At 37.6% G+C, this 19,511-nt stretch overlaps 1 protein-coding gene across 9 annotated transcripts; it reads left to right on the top strand.

The window, feature by feature from the left end:
- The first annotated feature begins 1,125 nt into the window (after positions 1–1,125).
- Positions 1,126–17,313, top strand: dguok (deoxyguanosine kinase). 9 transcript variants are annotated; one of them, XM_036598593.1, is made up of 7 exons: positions 1,126–1,192; positions 2,069–2,135; positions 3,092–3,201; positions 6,870–7,066; positions 10,849–10,996; positions 12,048–12,163; positions 15,028–16,130. In XM_036598593.1, the coding sequence occupies exons 2-7, from the start codon at positions 2,087–2,089 to the stop codon at positions 15,161–15,163; spliced, it is 756 nt and encodes a 251-aa protein (XP_036454486.1). In that variant the 5' UTR covers positions 1,126–1,192; positions 2,069–2,086; the 3' UTR covers positions 15,164–16,130. The 9 variants fall into 9 exon arrangements, with proteins under 9 accessions (XP_036454486.1, XP_036454491.1, XP_036454485.1 ...); XM_036598598.1 differs by having other exon boundaries at positions 1,147–1,192; positions 2,069–2,126; XM_036598595.1 differs by lacking the exon at positions 1,126–1,192 and adding an exon at positions 1,226–1,758.
- The last annotated feature ends 2,198 nt before the right edge of the window (positions 17,314–19,511 follow it).

Raw genomic sequence — 19,511 nt, 5'->3', positions numbered from 1 at the left:
TGGGAATATGGGACATAAATGCACCTTAAAAATCAACTGAGTCTGAACAACAGAATGTGTCATGTACGGTAATTAAATCAGAAATGGCGCAATAAATCTATGTTCCTCGGAGTAGTTGAAAACGGAGCCAAAGCTAGCATTAGCAATTAGTGTTTGTGCATTAAAACATCTACTAACAAATCATTGTATACTTTAAAACGTGTTTAACTACAAGTCATTCTACAAACAACGTGATAATTCGCTTACCGCGGGGAATAGGACGAAATAACGGTACAAACACAAACGAATTAAGCCTATCTAAGCCCCCCAGAGCAGCGTCAACTGAAGACGTCATGATTTCGACATGCGTAATGAGGGGAACAGGGGGAACTGAATTTACTGTAACACCTGAAACCAAGGGAGGTGAAATCAATACTGATGTGAGATTGGGCACCACATCCGCTCTGACGCAGCCTCCCAATTCCTGCACCCCTTCCAGGCTTCCCGTCACCAGAGCCGGTTTATGAGGAGCCTGGCCACTTCCTATTCCACCCGTCATATCAAAAACAGGACTGCTAAACAGCAGAGGGCGCCCGCGAGGGAGTCCTCAATGAATGGGAGTAAATGGCGCTCAACGGCTAAAATCGAAAAGTTAAATTAGTTTCTATTCACTTGCCCAGAACTTTACTTTAATTTTAGAAAGTGGGAGGATGTATTTCACTAAAAAAACAAAGTAATCTTACCTATATATTTTCTTTTTTCTACAGAAAACGGGTTTTGGGCAGCAGAAGGCGGGCATTACTGCTAGAGAGTGATGATTGATTGGCCAGCGGAGCAGCTCATTTGAGCTCACTGACGTCATGAACATATATGAGGTGCCGTTTTAAACTCATATAACTCGAGTTTAAAAGCTCTTAAAAATGTAACAGCAAGTTAAAATGTTTTATGATATTCAGTGTTCAGGAAATGACTGCATTCTTTTACATTAAAAATGTTTAAGCATTTATAAACTATGATTTTGCTCAAATGCTCCATATCAACCCATTCATTTTGGACTCACTCGGGAGCGCCCTCTAGGCGTTTGAGAAACCCGGAAGACATTGCAGAGTGGTAATTCTCATCTCTACAAATTCTCTGCCGTCACGACCAAAGCGCAACCTCATTGGATGAATCGGTGGCTGTCTATCAACGGCGTTGGTGTGCCTGATTCTAGGTACCGTTTACGAAATTAAATGCATAGGAAAATAAATACAACAATAATTCGAGTATACTGTGGTGGATAGTACTAAAGCGTACAATGTGTATAGCAAGATAATTCTTGGTTTCCGGTTTGCTAAGACTGCGGTATCACCTCTTTTGTACTGTATTCTAAAGTTTTAAAAATAAAAACGTAGCCAATAAGTTAGTTTTCCTTTCGAAGTTCGCTTTTGATGAGTCGGTGAAAGTGATGTTGGCTATAAAAATAATTTCTAGTCGTGCTAAAAACAGCCAACGCAGCTTTTCATGTTAAGCTTATGAATCGCATAAATCGCCTGCCGCATTTTTGTCTAATTAAACGCATGTAAAATAAAAATAAAAAATTGAATTATTTTTCCACAAACTAGTTAAGGCTCTGTATTAGCTTATCTTAGCCAATGGTGGCTGTGCGAGAGCCGGCAGGATTTTAAGTCAGGCGGACTCAAGGGGTCCTTGGGTTGTTGGCTGGCAAATGGGTTTAGACGGTGTTTGTACATTCACTTCTGTTTCACATTTTCCAGGCTGTGTGATATAGAGACACAGGTTAAATAAACTGTTCGGTTACATCATAAATACTCGGATTTCGACCCTTCTTTAGTCATTTAGAATAACAGAGGGTAAAGTATACCCTTAGTGATTGCTTCAAATCGTGACTTCTAACTCAACGCTGAGTTATATGCATGTTTAAGAGTATTATGTTTAGCTTAAACATGGTTCCTGTTTAGTCAGCCGTTCTGCTTTGTGGGGGTTAAGGAAAGGGGTATAAATGAAAGTCTGCGGTGTAACCATGCGTTTTGACACTGTAACAGTGGCACTATACCTGACTAGACGTTTCTTTTCAAACTCGTCCCAGTGTCATTTGATTCACCGAATGGATGGAATCAGCCATGTGAAGAGGGTGTCTATCGAAGGTAACATAGGTAGGAACATTTAACGTTAAGTCTGTGCAGAAAAGCACAGTGGAGTAGATATTACCCAGCAGTTTTGCATAATAATATATGCATTTTCAAAGTGTTTGTTTTGTACTAAGCCTCTAAAGTCTCGACTCGACCCGCTTTTGGGACTAGCTACTTCGTTTTCCACTGCAGATGTAGTACCCCGAGAGAAGAATTACCACCAGAGCCGGTATTCTAACAATTTGATGCAGAACACAGAACAGCACTTTAACATTTTAACACCACTGTTTCATTTTTAACCCAGAAAGATAAGCGGCTTAGAAATATGCGTCCACATCAGTGAGCGTGAACAGCTAATGAGCTGCTCCACTCTCCAGCCAATCAGCACTCAGTAGCAGTAATGCTAGTGTCCTGCTACCCAACTCATTTGCTGTAGAAAAAAGGAAACATACAGGTACGTTTGTTTTGGGCAGCAGGATGCTAGTATTACTGCTGCTGAATGCTGATTGTTTGGTGAGTGGAGCAGCTCATTGGCTGTCCGTGCTGAATGATATTATGAGCTTAATAATTTTTCATTTATTTTTTCAGAGGCTTATAAAAATATAACAGTGGTGTTAATGTTTTATGCTGTTCTTTGTTAAGAAAATAAAATTTTTAAGCATTTATAAACTATGATTTTGCTCAAATGCTCCATATTAACCCTCTAGCGTTTGAGAAACCAGGGAGATAATTCTCCCCTCTGCAAGTTCTCTGATTGTACCAATAAAGTACCAGGTACCAACCTTTGCCTCATGGAAAACGAAAAAGGCGAGGCAAGTAGAGTCGAGTCGAGCTGTTGCCACCATGCAGTGGAAAAGCACCTTAAGGTGCCACTACAATATTTTTGCATTTCCATTGTCAGTGGCAAAAAATTGTTTTGCTTAATTCAAATGGGTGCTGTCAAACGATACCTTTGCCACATTTTTGTTTTGAAACTCCAGCGGTTGGGAAGTCAACTTTTGCAAAGTTGTTGCAGAATGCAGGACAAAACTGGGAAGTCATACCTGAACCTGTCAGCAAGTGGCAGAACGTCAAGGAAGCAACCTCACAAGTAAGATGAACTAGAAACCAGAAATTCACGAGAATCATAAGCAGTGCAGTAGTTGCAAAAAGTGTGTAGGGCAGAGGGTCTTCATGACTAAAGTTGAGAACACTTTTTTTTTTCTTTAGGCTACCATACAGAACTGAAAAACATTTTCACGCCTTTATTTTTAAGAGAATATGTTTTATCAGGAGCTTGGTATGTCCTAACACTGCTGCAGTAGTTTCTAGAAATGTAGGGGATTTCTTGTAGGTTGGTTTGCTGATGTTTAAATGATTCCCTACATATTTGTGAGATTGCTGTCTGGGGGCTAGGCATACCAGGTCCTTAGCATGAGTTATTCTTCTCTTTTTTTTCTTTGTCAGACAATTCTTGCAAATTTGATGAAATGTTAACAAGAAATGCCCATGAAATAGGTAATGATGGCCATGCTGATTAAGATTACCATAAACTTGGTAAAGATCACTGAGTACCACCAGGCATTATTAAAGTGGCAGTTGGACCTAAATATTTAAAATATTGACTGATTAGCCAGTAAGACTGACTTCTGCTCCTTAGCTGTATAATTTGTGTGTTCTATGGCCAAGACAAGTCTCTTCATGTTTTTCCTGTTCTCTTAACAGTGTTTCTAGGCAGTGTTTTTGCAATTAAGCAAGTTTAAGACAGTCTCCTGGACATTTTATGTAACATTTGTATCTGTAGTGAGATTAGTTATCAGTTATCACTTATGGCATAAGTCACGCAATATGAGGATTGTTATTGTCACCATAATAAACAGTAACTCTTTCCAAATGTATCATAGGTATCGTCTGTACCTTTAGAACACCGAACAACCACATGTAGCATAAAAAACACCACATTTACACCAAGTGAAGGCAGCCTGTAAATGATAGTATGAACTACATAATTAGCAGCTGAGTTGATCTGACATCATCTAATCTTATTAATTCATTTTTATCAACTTTTTGACTTTTACCTTTTACTAACTTATTTAGGAAAGCTAAATATTGATACATATCTTGCATCATGAAAGTGTCTTGAAGTATTCTGACTTTATTGATTTATTTATGTTTCTCAAAGTCCTTAATATTTGCTATAAACATTGCCATTGTTCTCTTTACATAATTAGGGTTGGTTAGGGTTAGGTAGTAATGGAATACATGTAATGGTGTTATGTAATTAGGATATAAAATGTAACTGTATTCCGTTACAGTCACAGAAAAAAGACAGTAATCAGATTACAGGTACATTATAAAAACAGGGTGACTACCAACAGGATTACATTCAAACCACATACACACAAACTCGTCGCCTTTTGGTGAATTTTGCCGTTTCAGTGATACATATGTCACACGAACTATGTAGATTTGAGGAGATTTAAACTTTTTTAACTGCCAATAGAGATTTCTGAAGAAAGTCCCTAATAAGCAGCAGCACACGTTTTTTTTGTTTAGCCCATGTATAGAGGTTTAGCTAATATTTTATTTGTATTGTCAGAACTGAGATCTACTACATTTTCCTGAATGTAGCAGGAAAATATCTGTGTCATGTACCCTTGTTTTTCACATCTCCAGATTCTACAACAGCAGGCTGATCTGACAGTCAGCTCTTTTATTCTCGTTGTTTCTCTGTAAAATATATAAATGAAACTTTTCGGAAAGCTAACCTTCTAGATTTTAATGATGAAGTGAGCTGACATTAGCTAACAGTCTGAAACGTGAACAGAAAGCAGTTAGTTTTATGTGTATTCTTGAATGATGGGTGCAAAATGTTAATATGTGTAAATGATTTGTAACTTGTCTCCCAGCTCCCACTTAGTTTTCGTGTGAAATTAACGCCTTTTTTAAAGTCATAGCACATGTTGATGTCTATGGACTGCTGAGATGTCTGAGAGCTGATTAGTCCAAGCACAATGCACCAGTATATGATGAGAGCAGTATATTTTTAACTACATTGCATTTGCATTCCTCCATCTTCTCTCAGCCCCATGTTTTTTAGTCTCAGTGTACCAGTTTTTTTTATTTTATTTTGCTGTTAAAGTCACTCTCTTCTTTTCCTGGGGAGCTGTGCCTTGATTTCTAAACACATCACCTTTTCACTGCAAGTATACATGTCTAAACTGAAACAGTTTAAGCTGTACAAATTTATCTTTATGTTTGAAATATTTACATATATTGATCCTTTTAGATTTGGCCATTTTTTAAATATGAGATCAGTGACCCATTTCTGTGAGGCACAATATTTAAGTTACTTAAGCTCTATTGTTTTGCTTTATATATATATATATATGTGTGTGTATATGTATGTATATATATATATATATATATATATATATATATATATATATATATATATATATATGTATATGTATATATGTATGTATGTATATGTGCTGTTTTTGTGTTTGCCTTGTATTAAGTTAAATTGTTGTTGAAAAAACCTTGTTGAAATTATTCTTACATTTACAGTATTTAGCAGACGTTCTTATACAGAGCGACTTACACAAAGTGCTTTGTCTGTCTAGAGAAAGTATCTTTGCTAGTTACCAATAGGTTAGAGAGAAAGCTAGTCCTGAGCTCAGATACTGCTAGAAACAAAAGTCCATGTTGATACCTAGAGAAAAGAAACAGAGTTAAACACAGCACAGTGCAATACAATACCTTTCGATAAGTGCAGTAGAATACATTACAACGAATACTTAACTCAGTGCTCATTTAAGTGCTGTATAAAGAGATGTGAAGAACGCGAGAGACTCTGCTGTTCGGACAGCCTGTGGGAGTTCCTTCCACCACAAGGAAAAGACTGGCGGATTCTGTCAACCTTCTCCTCAAAGAGGGGGACAACATCCGAGGGAGTGAGAGAAGAGGGTGGAGGGGGAGGTTGAGGTGAGAGGAGAAAATGCTGAGGAGATGAGAGTGACGAAAAGAAAACATCTGTAGCTGTGTCCAGTGAGAGAAAAGAAAATGAATCAGGATGGGGAAGGGCGGTCAGGATAGTTGAAGCGAAAGACGAGGGAGGAATGGGGAGTGTAGGTTGCATCGAGTAGAAGAGCATGAAGGGGTGGAATGGACCAGAGTAGCAGGGAGGGAGAGTGTGAAAGATAGGAAGTGATCAGAGCGGTGAAGGGGAGTTAATGTCACTTCCAGTGCAGAGGTAGGTCTGCTGAATATCAGGTACAGAGTGTTGCCTGCTCTGTGCATCGGAGGAGTCTGTTCTCTTTTCTTTGTTTAATTATACATCTTTAATTAAAAACAAGCAATCCAAAAGTAATGGAAAGTAATCAGGTTGCTTTACTTTTGTATAGTAATCCCTTAGATAAAGTTAGTCTCATATATTTTTTTTTTTCGCTGTACACATTGCTGGACTGTAAATCACCCTGGCTTCAGTAACTGATTACAAAGTCTTTTACAGGTAAATCAAAGAAGGAGTGTTTGAGCACAGAAACATGAAATTGTGCAGGTTTTTCATTCATTGCAACTAAGATGTAAACAATCCAAGTGTGAAGTAAAAGGGAAATGAGCGAGGCTTGCTGTTCTCACAGACTAATATGCTCCATTTATCTTCATTAAATGCACATGTGTAGACATTTGAACAATGTTCAGATAGATGGTTTGGGCTTCTTTTAATTAAAAAGCATATTTTTGCATTTCCATTACTTTTATGCTTTATCTCTGCAGCTAGTGCTGTCTCCACAGCAAACGACCAGCAACCTGCTGCAGATGATGTATCAGGATCCCAAGCGCTGGTCCTATACCTTCCAGACATTTTCCTGCATGAGCCGCATGCGTACCCAGCTGCAGCCACCCCCTGCGAAATTAATGCATTCCAGAGACACCACTGTACAGGTGTACGAACGCTCCATCTATAGTGACAGGTGATTACACATGGTAGATGGTAGTGGGAGTTCAGTCCTCTGGTCTGTGTTAGGGATGCATGATATAGATAAAATATTATATTATCATGTACATAGTTTAGTTTACAGTGTGTTTTGCAGTATTTTTAAAATGCACTGGAGAACATTTAAGGGACCATAATAGGACTGGTCTGCATTATTTTTTTTTCATCAATATTATTTACTTTTATTCCATTATGTGAGTGCCTTGTTTAATTGAATGGCCTCAGAAAAGCTGAGGTTTTGTCACAGTGCTCACAGCGCATGAATTATTTGGTGATTTAGAGGCTTCACTTTGCTGCCTTCTGTAATACATTGGTAAAATAATAATGCAGGAGAGGCCTTCACCAAGGTTCACTAATGCTGAAAGGTGCAAATAATTTCTAATTTTGTCAAAAAGCCTGACTTTAGACTCTAGACTGGCTACCTCCCCTTAGCAGGTTATAGACCACCAAACAAGTAACTCAAACCTTGTGTGCAGACTCTTGTAAGAATAGATGGAAGAATAATTCTTGTATCTGCTTGTTTTAAATTTTCAACAATATTTATACAAACTGTCCTTTGTACCCTCTTCATTTTTCATTGTAGCAGCAAAATGATTAATTTTTTAGATGTTTTTAAAAAACCTGAATCATACACGATATGGACAAAAGTATTGGGACACCTACACATTACACCTACAGGAGCTTTATGAAATCCCATTCTAAATCCATAGGCATTAATATGGAGTTAGACCCCCATTGCAGCTGTAATAGCTTCTTCTCTTCTAGGAAGGCATTCTCCAAGATTTTGGAGAGTGTCTGTGGGAAATTTTTCCCATTCATCCAGAAGAGTATTTGTGAGGTCAGACACTGATGTTGGACCAGAGGGCCTTGCTCGCAATCTCCGTTCTAGTCCATCCTAAAGGTGTTTGATAGGGTAGAGGTCTGGGCTCTGTGTGGTCAGTTAAGTTCTTTCACACCAAACTCACCCAACCATCCCTTTATAGACCTTGCTTTGTGTACTGCGGCACAGTCATGCTAGAACAGCAAAGGCCCTTCCCAGAACTTTTCCCACAAAGTTGGAAGCATACAACTGTCCAAAATGTCGTGGTATGCTCAAGTATTAAGATTTCCCTTCACTAGAACTAAGGGGCCTAGGCCAATCCCTGACAAACAACCCTATAGCCTTGTTCCTCCTCCGCGAAACTTTACAGTTGGCACAGTGCAGTCAGGCAGGTAACGTTCTCCTGGCGTTCGCCAAACCCAGACTTGTCCATCAGACTGCCAGATACAGAAGCTTGTTTTCTCACTCCACAGAATATGTTTCCATTGCTCCGGCTTCCAGTGGTGACGTGCTTTACATGACTCCATCCAATGCTTAGTATTGTGCTAGGTGATGTGAGGCTTGCAGGCAGCTGCTTGGCCATGGAAACCCATGCCATGAAGCTCCCGTGTATAGTTTTTGTGCTGATGTTAATGCCAGAAGAGGTATCTAGGAGGGAAGAAATTTTGTGAACTGACTTCTTGCAATGGTGGCATCCTATTACAGTACCACACTCTAATTCAGTGAGCTCTTTAGCATGACCCATTCTTTCACAAATGTTTGTTAAGGCAGACTGCATGGTTAGGTGTGTTACTATATACACCTGTAGGCGTTGGACTGAATGATACACCTGAATTCAATACTTAAGGCCATATGGTGTACATATACTCTGTGTGTGTGTGTGTGTGTGTGTGTGGTGTGTGTGTGTGTCTTTCTATATATATATATATATATATATATATATATATATATATATATATATATATATATATATATATATATATTAGGGGTGGGAATCTCTAGGCACCTCACAATTCGATTCGATTACAATTCAGAGGGCTGCGATGCAATAAAGTTTTAGGACTTGGTACTTTTAAAGCAAAGTATTTGTAATGATCTATAATGTATTTACTTCCAATATCTTTTATTAATAAATCAAATGGAAGTGATGTGGCAAGTAAACTAGAAGGCTCTCATTCACTGCTATTGCTTGGAGCACATGAGACGCTGCTGCCACTCATCCGCATTAAAATGCGCAGTTACGGTGAAATAAGATCCAGTGGTAATGGATGTCCATGCAGCATGTTACAGCCATCCTGCCCGTTTTCGTTAGTGATTTTATAACTTAGGTTTTGGTCTCATTGTAGATAGGGGGGAGAGGGGGGGTCGCTGTGTCAGTAAAATATCGTCGGGTACGTGTGCAACATAGCGCGAAAGCCCCGTTTCGCAACGACTGGAAACTGGCATTCTCCGACTGCAGGTCACCTAGCAACGATGCGTTATTTGCATTCATAAGCGCTGCTGTTGGTTTTCTTGCAAGCTAAATCTGCAACGAGAGACTGTCAAACAGTAAAAAGTTGCGAAGATGAAGTCGCTTCTCTTTCAAATTTTTCCGTTCCGCCTTAAATGGTGCCGCATTTACATACGGCACCTCAGTCAGAATTTAAAGTGGAACAGGAAAATTCGAACAAGAAGCTGGAGCGACTTAAAGAAGCGACTTCAGCCTCGTAAAACAGCCGAACTTTGAGAGACATTTTACAAGAAACTGATCTACTTTAGAGGAAAAGTTTTCTGGTGGAGATGGGGGGAAAGCGGCTAAAGCTTAAAGCAGAGCAAAGTAAATCCGCATTTTCATTTATATTTTAACCTAACTTATAGCAGGACATTAACACATACTGAGAAATACTGGAGATAAATGTTGTGGCTGCCAAGGTGGTTTGATTTTTGTTGAAAGGACAACATGTCTCTTCTTAACATTTGGGTTGTCGACTCCTGACCTAACCTGGCTTTTAATGCAGAGGATGGCGGTCGGATTTCTCGCTCATCCATGTGTGTTTTTGTTATGTGCACCTCACAGAGTGTCCGGGCGCTGCACTTCCGCACTTCCAGGTTCCGCCTTTTGCGTTCCGTCAACATTGCGGTATAAATTAAAAATTTAGAAAATCGTTTTTTGACATTTGTGAATCGATTCAGAATCGTTCACGTCCACATCGCGATGCATCTAAGAATCGATTTTTTCCCGCATCCCATATATATATATATATATATTATATATATATATATATATATATATTAGGGGTGGGAATCTTGATGCATCTTTTTTTCTATACAGGATTTCTTTACTCACTGTGTGACAAATTGGAACTTTTTAAGCATTAAGGTATTTGTAATGTTAGACAATGAATTTAATTCCAATGCCTTTTATTAATAGAACAAATGTATATATGACAAATATATATATGACACTGTTGAAGATCAGTATTGTGATAATGATTAATAAACAATCTACACGCAGGCATAGTCTGAAAGGTTCATAAGAAGTCTAAACTATTTCAAATTCTATTGAATTGGCAATGTCATTGGCTATTTACAGATTTTTGTAAATACAATAAAGGACTACATATTTCACAGTCAAAGGTGGCTGAAGATATCTTAAGGCATATTGATGGTGTATGACAGGATTATTTGTTTCCAGTCCTGGAGAGTCCAGATCATTTTCCATCTTAACACCTGCTCATCTATTCAGTTTATCGTTTAATTGCCAAGTTTATTAGGTCTGTTTAAGCATGGAAATTACCAAACTGTGCCGGATATTGTTCCTTTGTGGTTTGGTATCAAATGTACTTGATGTATGATTTGAAAACACGTGCTGCAGTCTGGACTTGGGCACACACTTTTTAGACACTCCCTTTTTCTGGTAGCAAGTCTTATCAACCGTATCTGTCTTCTTTTGTTTTTAGGTACATTTTTGCTCAGAATTTATTCGAGCTAGGTGCTCTAAATTCAACGGAGTGGGCTGTGTATCAGGACTGGCATTCTTTTCTTGTTGAGCAGTTTGGTCCTAAGGTACAGCTGGAAGGGATCATCTACCTTAGAGCTTCTCCACAGGTGTGCTATTTCTCTCACCAATGCAAACATTAGCATGTGTCCTGTTTCAGTATCTCTAAACTCCTAATCCAGTACGGTTACAGCTCATGGTAAACCTAAAAAACAGTGGCAGTGATATATATATATATATATATATATATATATATATATATATATATATATATATATATATATATAACTTTGAAATTGACTTTATCAAATTATGTAGTTATGAGAGATTCATATTATGTAAATAGTTCAAAGTTATGCCTTAAGTTTTATTTTATTACCATAATCAGGATCATTTTGGTTAAATTCAAAATAGTGGGCATTCAGAATCAGATTTTTTCTCTTTCCTTCCAAAGTCAACTTGGTCTCGTTGTAAAATATTCACTTTTTTATTCAGTTTTTTCAGCTTATGTTGGCAATCTGTGTTCATGTTAATGTGAGTGAGGGAATGCAAATATCTGGCAGAATTTGCCCTATTTTCTCAAGTTTTCTGCCGTGCTGCAGTGCTATGAGGTGTTAGCTAATGACAGAGGGACCTGCACACACAAGTTAGTCTCATTTACATTTACATTTACAGCATTTAGCAGATGCTGTTATCCAGAGCGACATCTCTTGCTCACACGTTAGGTTGGTAAACTTGTACACAAGTAATTTTAATGATAACCTGACTTTTTTTTTCCTGCAGCCTTTTTTCTCTTGCTTCTGCTGTTAAGGTGTAAGAAAAGTTCTAAAGAATAAAATTGACTATCAAATTATGTAGTTATGATATATTCATATATAAACTTGTACACAAGTAATTTTAATGATAACCTGACTTTTTTTTCCTGCAGCCTTTTTTCTCTTGCTTCTGCTGTTAAGGTGTAAGAAAAGTTCTAAAGAATAAAATCTTGTCCATGTCCAACCATGTCTAATTATTTCCTGCCCAAATTTTGTGTTTCACTCAGAAAAAGGTCATGTTGTGGGGAAATATGTTCTGATTTCCGATTTACATTGATTTGTATCTTGTAAGCATCTGCTCTATCAATGCCTTGATTGAGATCAGCTCTGTGATTTTGTCCCATAGATCTGCATGGAGAGGCTGGGCCGACGAGGTAGGGAGGAAGAACAGGGGCTACAGTTGGACTACCTCGATACACTGCATATGCAGCATGAAAACTGGCTCATTAACAAATCTATAAAGTGAGTTTGCCTATCATTATTACATGCTACATTATATTAGAACGATGGCTCGGAACTTAAATGTATACATAACAGCAAGATTTAAAATGATGCCATTTATCTTGTGATCTTGAGGCACCTTTAGTTTCATTTTCCTCTTTACCCAAATGGAATAGAAGATTATAAGTTAACTTTGTAAAAATTGCATACTTAAACCACATTGCATGACATACCGTTACCTTTGAAAATCTTCAAGTACATCATATTGTCCATATTATTGGCCTTTTTTATAGAGAATTGTGAAACAGTATCAGAAATCATATAAGGGGCTCCCGAGTGGCGCAACCGTCTAAGCGTTGGCCCTATCATCAAGAGATCGCGAGTTCGATCCCTGGTGATGCTACAGCCATCCGTAGCTGGGAGTCCAAGAGAGCACAATTGGCCTCGCTCTCCCTGGGTGGGCAGGATGCCCCGCCCCCCCGCCCCCCCCATCCCCCCATCACCCAACGCGATGCTTTTCAGCGCAACAGATCTGGCGGTTGGTGCTTTCCTCCAAGCGCGTCCAACTGTCCAATGACGTTGTGTGAGCAGCAGTTCAAAAAGGTCACAGGTTTCACAGGTCTCGGAAGAAGCCTGTGTTAGCCTTCACCCTCCTAGCATTGATAGTATCATGTGATCCAGTCATGGCCCAGTTATAGCTTTTTGGCAGAGGCAGCAAGATTTAAAATGATGCCATGTATCTTGTGATCTTTAGGCACTTTTAATTACGGTTTGATGATAGGAAAAGATTTCTTCTGGCACCCATTCCACATTTTGTTGTCAGGGAGGTGTCTGATTGTAGTTTTGGAGACTTGGACCCAAGTATACCCCTACCCCTTGTTTTCGAGTATCACTTTGCCCTTTGAACCCAAATTACAAGGGGTAGTGTTTGAAATCTTCAAGTTAACAGGCTACTAGCGGTGCTCTCTCTGCAAGTCCGCAGTGATAGCAAAGAAATGTTACATTTAAGCAACCTCGCTGCTGGTCCTTAGTTAAAATTAGAGAATCATATGCCTTCAGAGGAGGGTGGGGCGGGTGCGACAATTATTTATTATTGCCCAGCCCTAATTCTTTAGTAATATGAAGCTAAAGTCAGCTGTTTGCTAGTATCTTGAATTTTTCTACTCCACCTTAAATAGTGCACCATTTAAGGTGGAATGGGAAATTTAGCTAGCGAGTTACCGAGACATCAGCATACTACTAACGTTTTTTTTTTTATGCTTGTTATGAAGAAAAGGACCATAATGCTTTGAAACAACATTACACTAAGATAATACAATGGTTATTGGAATTTTTTAACTGAGAAAATGTTTGTATTTGTGGGTTTCTTTAATCGCTTGTGCAGCTATCTTGCTGGTTTTTCTTTTTTTTCTCGTAACATTCCATTTGGAGTGTGCCTCTGAAAAACCTCCATTTGGAGGGCAATGTAGCTCTAACACTTTACCCTACCCCTCTATTTCAACAAATTTTTTGACACCCTACCCCTAGGCGTGAACATGTAAAATGGTGGGGTTAAGGGCTAAGTAGTAGAGGCAAGGGGTGAAAGGGGATTGGGTCTTGGTGATCCCAAAATGCTACCATCTTCTCCAAATACACAAGTAGGGGTAAAATAATTACTACAGCTCCACTACAGTTTTAAACATCTAATTATTGACCTAGCATTGTAACAGGACAAAACAAGCCAAACACTTGCAGATAAATCAACTCTTTGAGGCTTTACTAGAAGAAGGACAATCCAAACATGTGGTCAGAAAACTGCTTAAAATGTCTGCTAGCAGAGCATATGGTAATCAGCCTCAGGGTTTTTTTTTCTCATGTAAGATCATGTTTGACTTTAGTTTTGTTTGTAAAAATGATATGATATTCAGTTATGTAAGTCAAGTCTGCTCACAATATTTTCAGATTGTTATTATGGATATTCAAAAAAATAATCTGAAGTAGTTACTCAGGACATTTTCCAGTAAACAGTTTATTTCCTTTAGTAATATTAAACACAAATAAATTGTCAATACAAGAACAGCACTGTCACTTAAGTAGCAGGCCTGGATCATCCAATGGGCTTTATGGACGTGTGCCCCTGTGGGCAATTATGACAAAATCTAAACAGCTGACTGACTCGCGGTGCCAGTGGCAGTGAGAACCTTACCAGCTGTCATCATGGTGCTGCTTGGGACTTGCTGCAATATCATATAAAAATAATTCACCACCCAAAAAAAGGTAGCCAGGTAGGGGACCACCAAACACTGCTAACTTAAATGATCTAGGACTGTTAAGTAAGGATTTTCAGTACTCTCTCTACAACTGCCTAGCAGTGTATATGGCCATTTTCAGGTTGTTCATTTGTGAAGGTCACCTCACTTTTATCTCATTTTTGAAAGGAAATATTATTGGAGGAGTAAAGAAGAATTTCTAGGAGTGTCAAGAATTGTGACACATTTTGTTAAAAATATATTATTTGGATATGATTTTCATGTATATTTAGGGTTTTCTAAGACTAAATTTGCTTCAAATAAAGTATATAATTATAAAGTGTGTAAGCTTTTGTTACTTGTTAGCTACGTTAGCCTCATAGCTGCAGTGCAAAACTAAAGAAGTAAACTTTGGACTCAGTATGTCTTGGCTCATTAACAACATTAGGGGCAAGAGGAAAATGTGTAATTAGATTTTTTGGCCAAACCATTCATTTAAGAGCTCAGTATGTAGTTAGCGAGTGATGGTAGACAAGTTAGATATACCACAAAAATTTTGGCCCTGTTTTGGTTGTGCCTGATTACTGTGGTTTCATTGCTGATGTAGAAGATTCTTAAAAAGTTGTTGTTTTGTTTTTTTTTAAACCTTTACTACAGGGTTCATTTTGATCACTTGAAGAATCTTCCTGTATTGGTATTGGATGCAGGTCTGGAGTTTGAGAAAGATCCTGAGGTTCAGGCCAGGCTTATTAAAGAGGTAGAGTATGTGTGTGCTGTAATCTATGCATTTTGAGTTTTAAGAACTGGAGTAAAAAAATATGCATGAATACCTGTAAACCTCAACTCCAAAAATTTGGCACAGTAAAATGTAAATAAAAAAGCAGTTATTTGTCAGGTATTGATATAAAAACAGTACAAAGAATATATACACTCATTCTGAAGTTTATGTCTGCAATACATTCCAAAAAAGTTGGGACAGGGGCAATTTAAGACTAGGAATATTGTGAAATGTTCAAAGAACATTTTAAATAGATCATGTAATCATGCTTGTACGTATAAAAGCAGCATCCAGGAAAGGCCTGTTCCTTTATGACTGAGAATAGGTCAAGGCTTGCCCGTGAATAATCCAACAGTTTAAGAACAGTGTTCCTCAATATCATTAAAAGATTCAAGGAATCCAATCAAATCACAACTGAATGCCCATGAGCTCCAATCCCACATGCTTTTGTGGTGAATGGGCTTGGGGATACTCCACGATATTGTGGAAAGCCTTTCCAAAAGAGTGGAAGCTGTTATTTCAACTCCATATTAATGTACATGGTTTTGGAACAAGCTCATATAGGTGAGATGGTCACATGTCCACATACTTTTAGCCACATAGTGCATATACACATTTTGGAGCAACATATGCCATCTTGTAGACTAGGTCTACAAGATGCAGTCCAGATTGGCCTCCCACAGTTGGGGCATATGAAGCACAAAAATATGACAACAGTGGCAGCTGAGGACTTGTATAAAGGAACAGTAGCAAAAATTCTGCTTTCAAAACTGGGTCAATGGGTGTCAAGTGTAGTGAAAAGGTAAGGTGATGTGACAGTGTTAAGCATGTTTATGTCCCAACTTTTTCTTTTTGGAAAGTAAAAATTTGGAGAGTATATTTACTTAAAAAACCAAAAAGGTAAGGTAAATAAGGTCAAATATGTATATTGTGTGTAAATATCATTTTTGTACTGTTTGAAGTTTAATATAGGTCAAACAGAATTTACTAATCACTTTTGTAATGTTTAAATGTCATAGTCACAAAAAAATTCACTGCTTAGCAGAGCATTATTTTTTTTCTTTTCTTGCCTGCAGGTTAAGATTTTCTTCCATGACTTGTAAATGCCAAAGACCAAACACCAATGTGTAAAATATAAGGATCACTGCATTCTGTTCAAAAGCTTCACCCTGCATGTTAGTGCTCTGACCAACACATGGGGGTGTGTTCTTCTCTAGACCAGCAGATTACTCATCAGTTCAATTGATTTTTTTTTTTTTCTGCCTTCTGCCATTCCAGAGCAAAAAACATAAATGTTTTGTGTGTTGGAACTAACAAGATCACCTGATCACTGCTCCTGTGTTGTTTGCTTTTTTTGCAAATTTGACAAAGCCGTCTGTATCAGAAACTGGAGCTATGATGAAAACGTGTCAGTTAGTGTCACTGTTCTACAGTATGTTGAAACATAGTATCATATATATAACACAGTGTAATATATAATTTTTTTTAATGTGTTGTAGTTGTACATTATGTGAAATGTTACGTTATGTTTTAATTGTTTGATGTTCGAATGTTTTACATCATTATGTTCTGTTTTGGCTGTGCAATGGGTTGGTTTTCTGGGCACAGAGTCAAGCTACGCTTGTCCTAGATTACAATGTCAGTAAAACATTCTCCACTGAAAATCATTTTTGTCATATAGCTAGGGTATGTTTTAGTTCAGAAGACTAGGCCTGACTTGAAGCATACAATTCCGGCTTCCTCAAATTTCACTGCAGTGTTGCCATATATCTGGGTGATGTAGTCTTCCTGGATGTTAAAGTTAGCTCTATGTAGTGCTCCCGCTTAAGGAAAATTAAAATCTTTATTGATAAATCTAAGCTAGAAGTCATTTCTGCACAAAAAACTGAACCACAGGTGAGTGTGTCTTACATATTCAATACTCTTGTTCACTGTACAACTTGTCTATCTTTTTAACCAATCGATTGCCATGCACCCTGCTAAGTATTTTAACAGAGAAATGTAATACAAGTTTATGAGCGATAAGACAGAGAAGATCATTTTATTTTATTTGCTTTATACGAGAAAATCCTTTTTCTGCACATTTTAATACACAGTTACTGTTTGTTTGCTGAATTTAACATATTAGAAGGAAAAATAAATCATTAAATGTGGCCTGTGCAAAAGTTATGGGACATTTTATATTATGTTCTGTTTTTTTCCAATATGTTAAACTATGTTAAAGCAAATAAAAAGAAATTTGAGGTTGTTCCCTGTGGAGAAGATGATGTTTTAACTTATTTCAGTTGAAGTTCAGTAGGCATGCAATTTGCTGAGTATTTTATGATTTTGAGTCTTACAAGAATGAGCATTTGAACTGCCTATATAAGCACAAGGAAGATTTAATGTAAACGCTATCTAGGTTGTGAATACTGACTACTCTTCCACCACCCAAAATATCTATTCCAGCACAGGAAAGTCTTGATAATTACCCGTTGAGCTAGATGAGGTGTGTGTTGGGATAGAAAATAGTTCACACTGTGCATGGCCTTCTAGGAGTAGAGTACAAGTTCCCAATCCCAGTCCTGCACGTTTTTGTGCTTACCCTCATCCAGCACACCTGATTAATCTCAATAATGAATTAACAAGCTTCTCATGTTCTTTGTCAGGTGTCCTACAGTAGGGAAAACCCAAAAAAATCCCCAGGACTGATTTTGAGAACCACTGGACCAGAGTTTAGAATCGAAAGAATAGAAAAGAAAGAATATAATGGAAAGTTGTTCTAGAGCAGGAGTGTCGAAATGTGTTAGTTCAGGCTACAGCTCTGCAGAGACTACATTTTCCCTGTTTTTACTTTGTATTCAAAGTTTGTATTGTATGAAGGGCTGTGGCCGGAAAGGAACTCCTGCTCTGGAAATTGTCAAACCTTTCTAAACCATCACAACCATATTCCATCTTTTGCTATTTTATGCCACCAAAGAGCAGAAAAACACTTGCCCACTTTAAGTAGGACGAAAGACATGAGAAGTTAGAAAAACATTTTAACAAATTATACAATTACAAGAAATCAGTATCTACTGAAATTTGTTTGCTCCTAAGGCCCTGCTCATCTTTACAAAAACAGACAGCAGAATTCTTTCATCAGTATATTTTCAATAAACACTGAGCATTAAACAGCAAACCCAATATTAGATTTATTTTCACCAAGCACATGCTATAAGCCTTGTTTTCATTATAGACATTAGGCTTCCATTAAAAACGCTCTTAATAAATGTCATAGACATTTTCATCCTATTTGTGGGCACACCTACCCCAAGTCATATTTGTGAGACGTAATGCTTCATTCATTTCACTGAAGGGAAATGTTTAAAAAATCAGATGTAAAGAGAGACAAACAAAAATATCTATGACCTATACAAGTTAAACACAATCTACTAAAATGTTTTTGTTTTAATGAATTAAATAAATAAATAAATAAAATGTTATATACTTGTGGAAGCAGCCCTGTACTTAACATAAGACAAACAGGAAAACTGCACTCTTTTATGCAACAAAATGATATGTGACATTTCATTTTCTGCTATGTGTATGTCCATTTGAAAAAGCCTATGCATAAAGCTTTGCTCAGGGGGAGAGCTACTAGCACTGGAGTAGGTTTTATGTGCATCATTGAAAGAAAGAAAACAGGTTCCTTCAATTAAAGTAGGATATAAGTTAACTTAATCTTTACTAAAGGATTCACTGTAAAGCTGCACAGTACAAAGTAAATAATGTCTGAATGTCTTACAAGCAAATGTCTTTATTAAGCCACAACAGCCATAATTGTCTGCACGGTGAATGTACACCAACATTTTCTTGGAGCTAATGTAGCATTTCAAACACTGTAGAGAATTAAGAATTAATACCTCATTAATTTTACTAGGATTATCATAATGCTGATAATCGGATAACAAAATGTACTTTAAAAAGTTACAGTTTAGGTTGTGGAGAAATGTGCTTGTGTGTTCTCTGGTTTCACATTGAAGTTTCCTCATCATGCACATCATACTAAACTAAAGAGTTGCTACAAGTAACTGTATGCTTTTTGATGTGTTTAAAACATATTTTGACATGTTATTGTATAAAAACATGCATTTTGTTTGGAGTGCACATGTCTGAAGCTGAAACTAACAGTAGTTAACATTACGCTGAGGGAATGAAAACACAGAGTTAATAGCTATAGAGATCGGGAAGCCACATAATCAGGAAAATTGAGGGCACCACACATCCTATCTATATTATGTGGGTTAAAGTATTATTTTGCTGTGATATCTTAATGTTGGCTGGCTATGCAAGGCTGGAAATTAAGTGCAGTAGTAAGGTTAAGTGAAGAAAAGATAGAAAC

Source organism: Colossoma macropomum, unplaced genomic scaffold (assembly GCF_904425465.1).
Source record: "Colossoma macropomum unplaced genomic scaffold, Colossoma_macropomum, whole genome shotgun sequence".
Lineage (NCBI taxonomy): Eukaryota > Metazoa > Chordata > Actinopteri > Characiformes > Serrasalmidae > Colossoma > Colossoma macropomum.
Note: the sequence above shows the minus strand (reverse complement) of the source record. Positions and strands in the feature narration are given on the sequence as shown.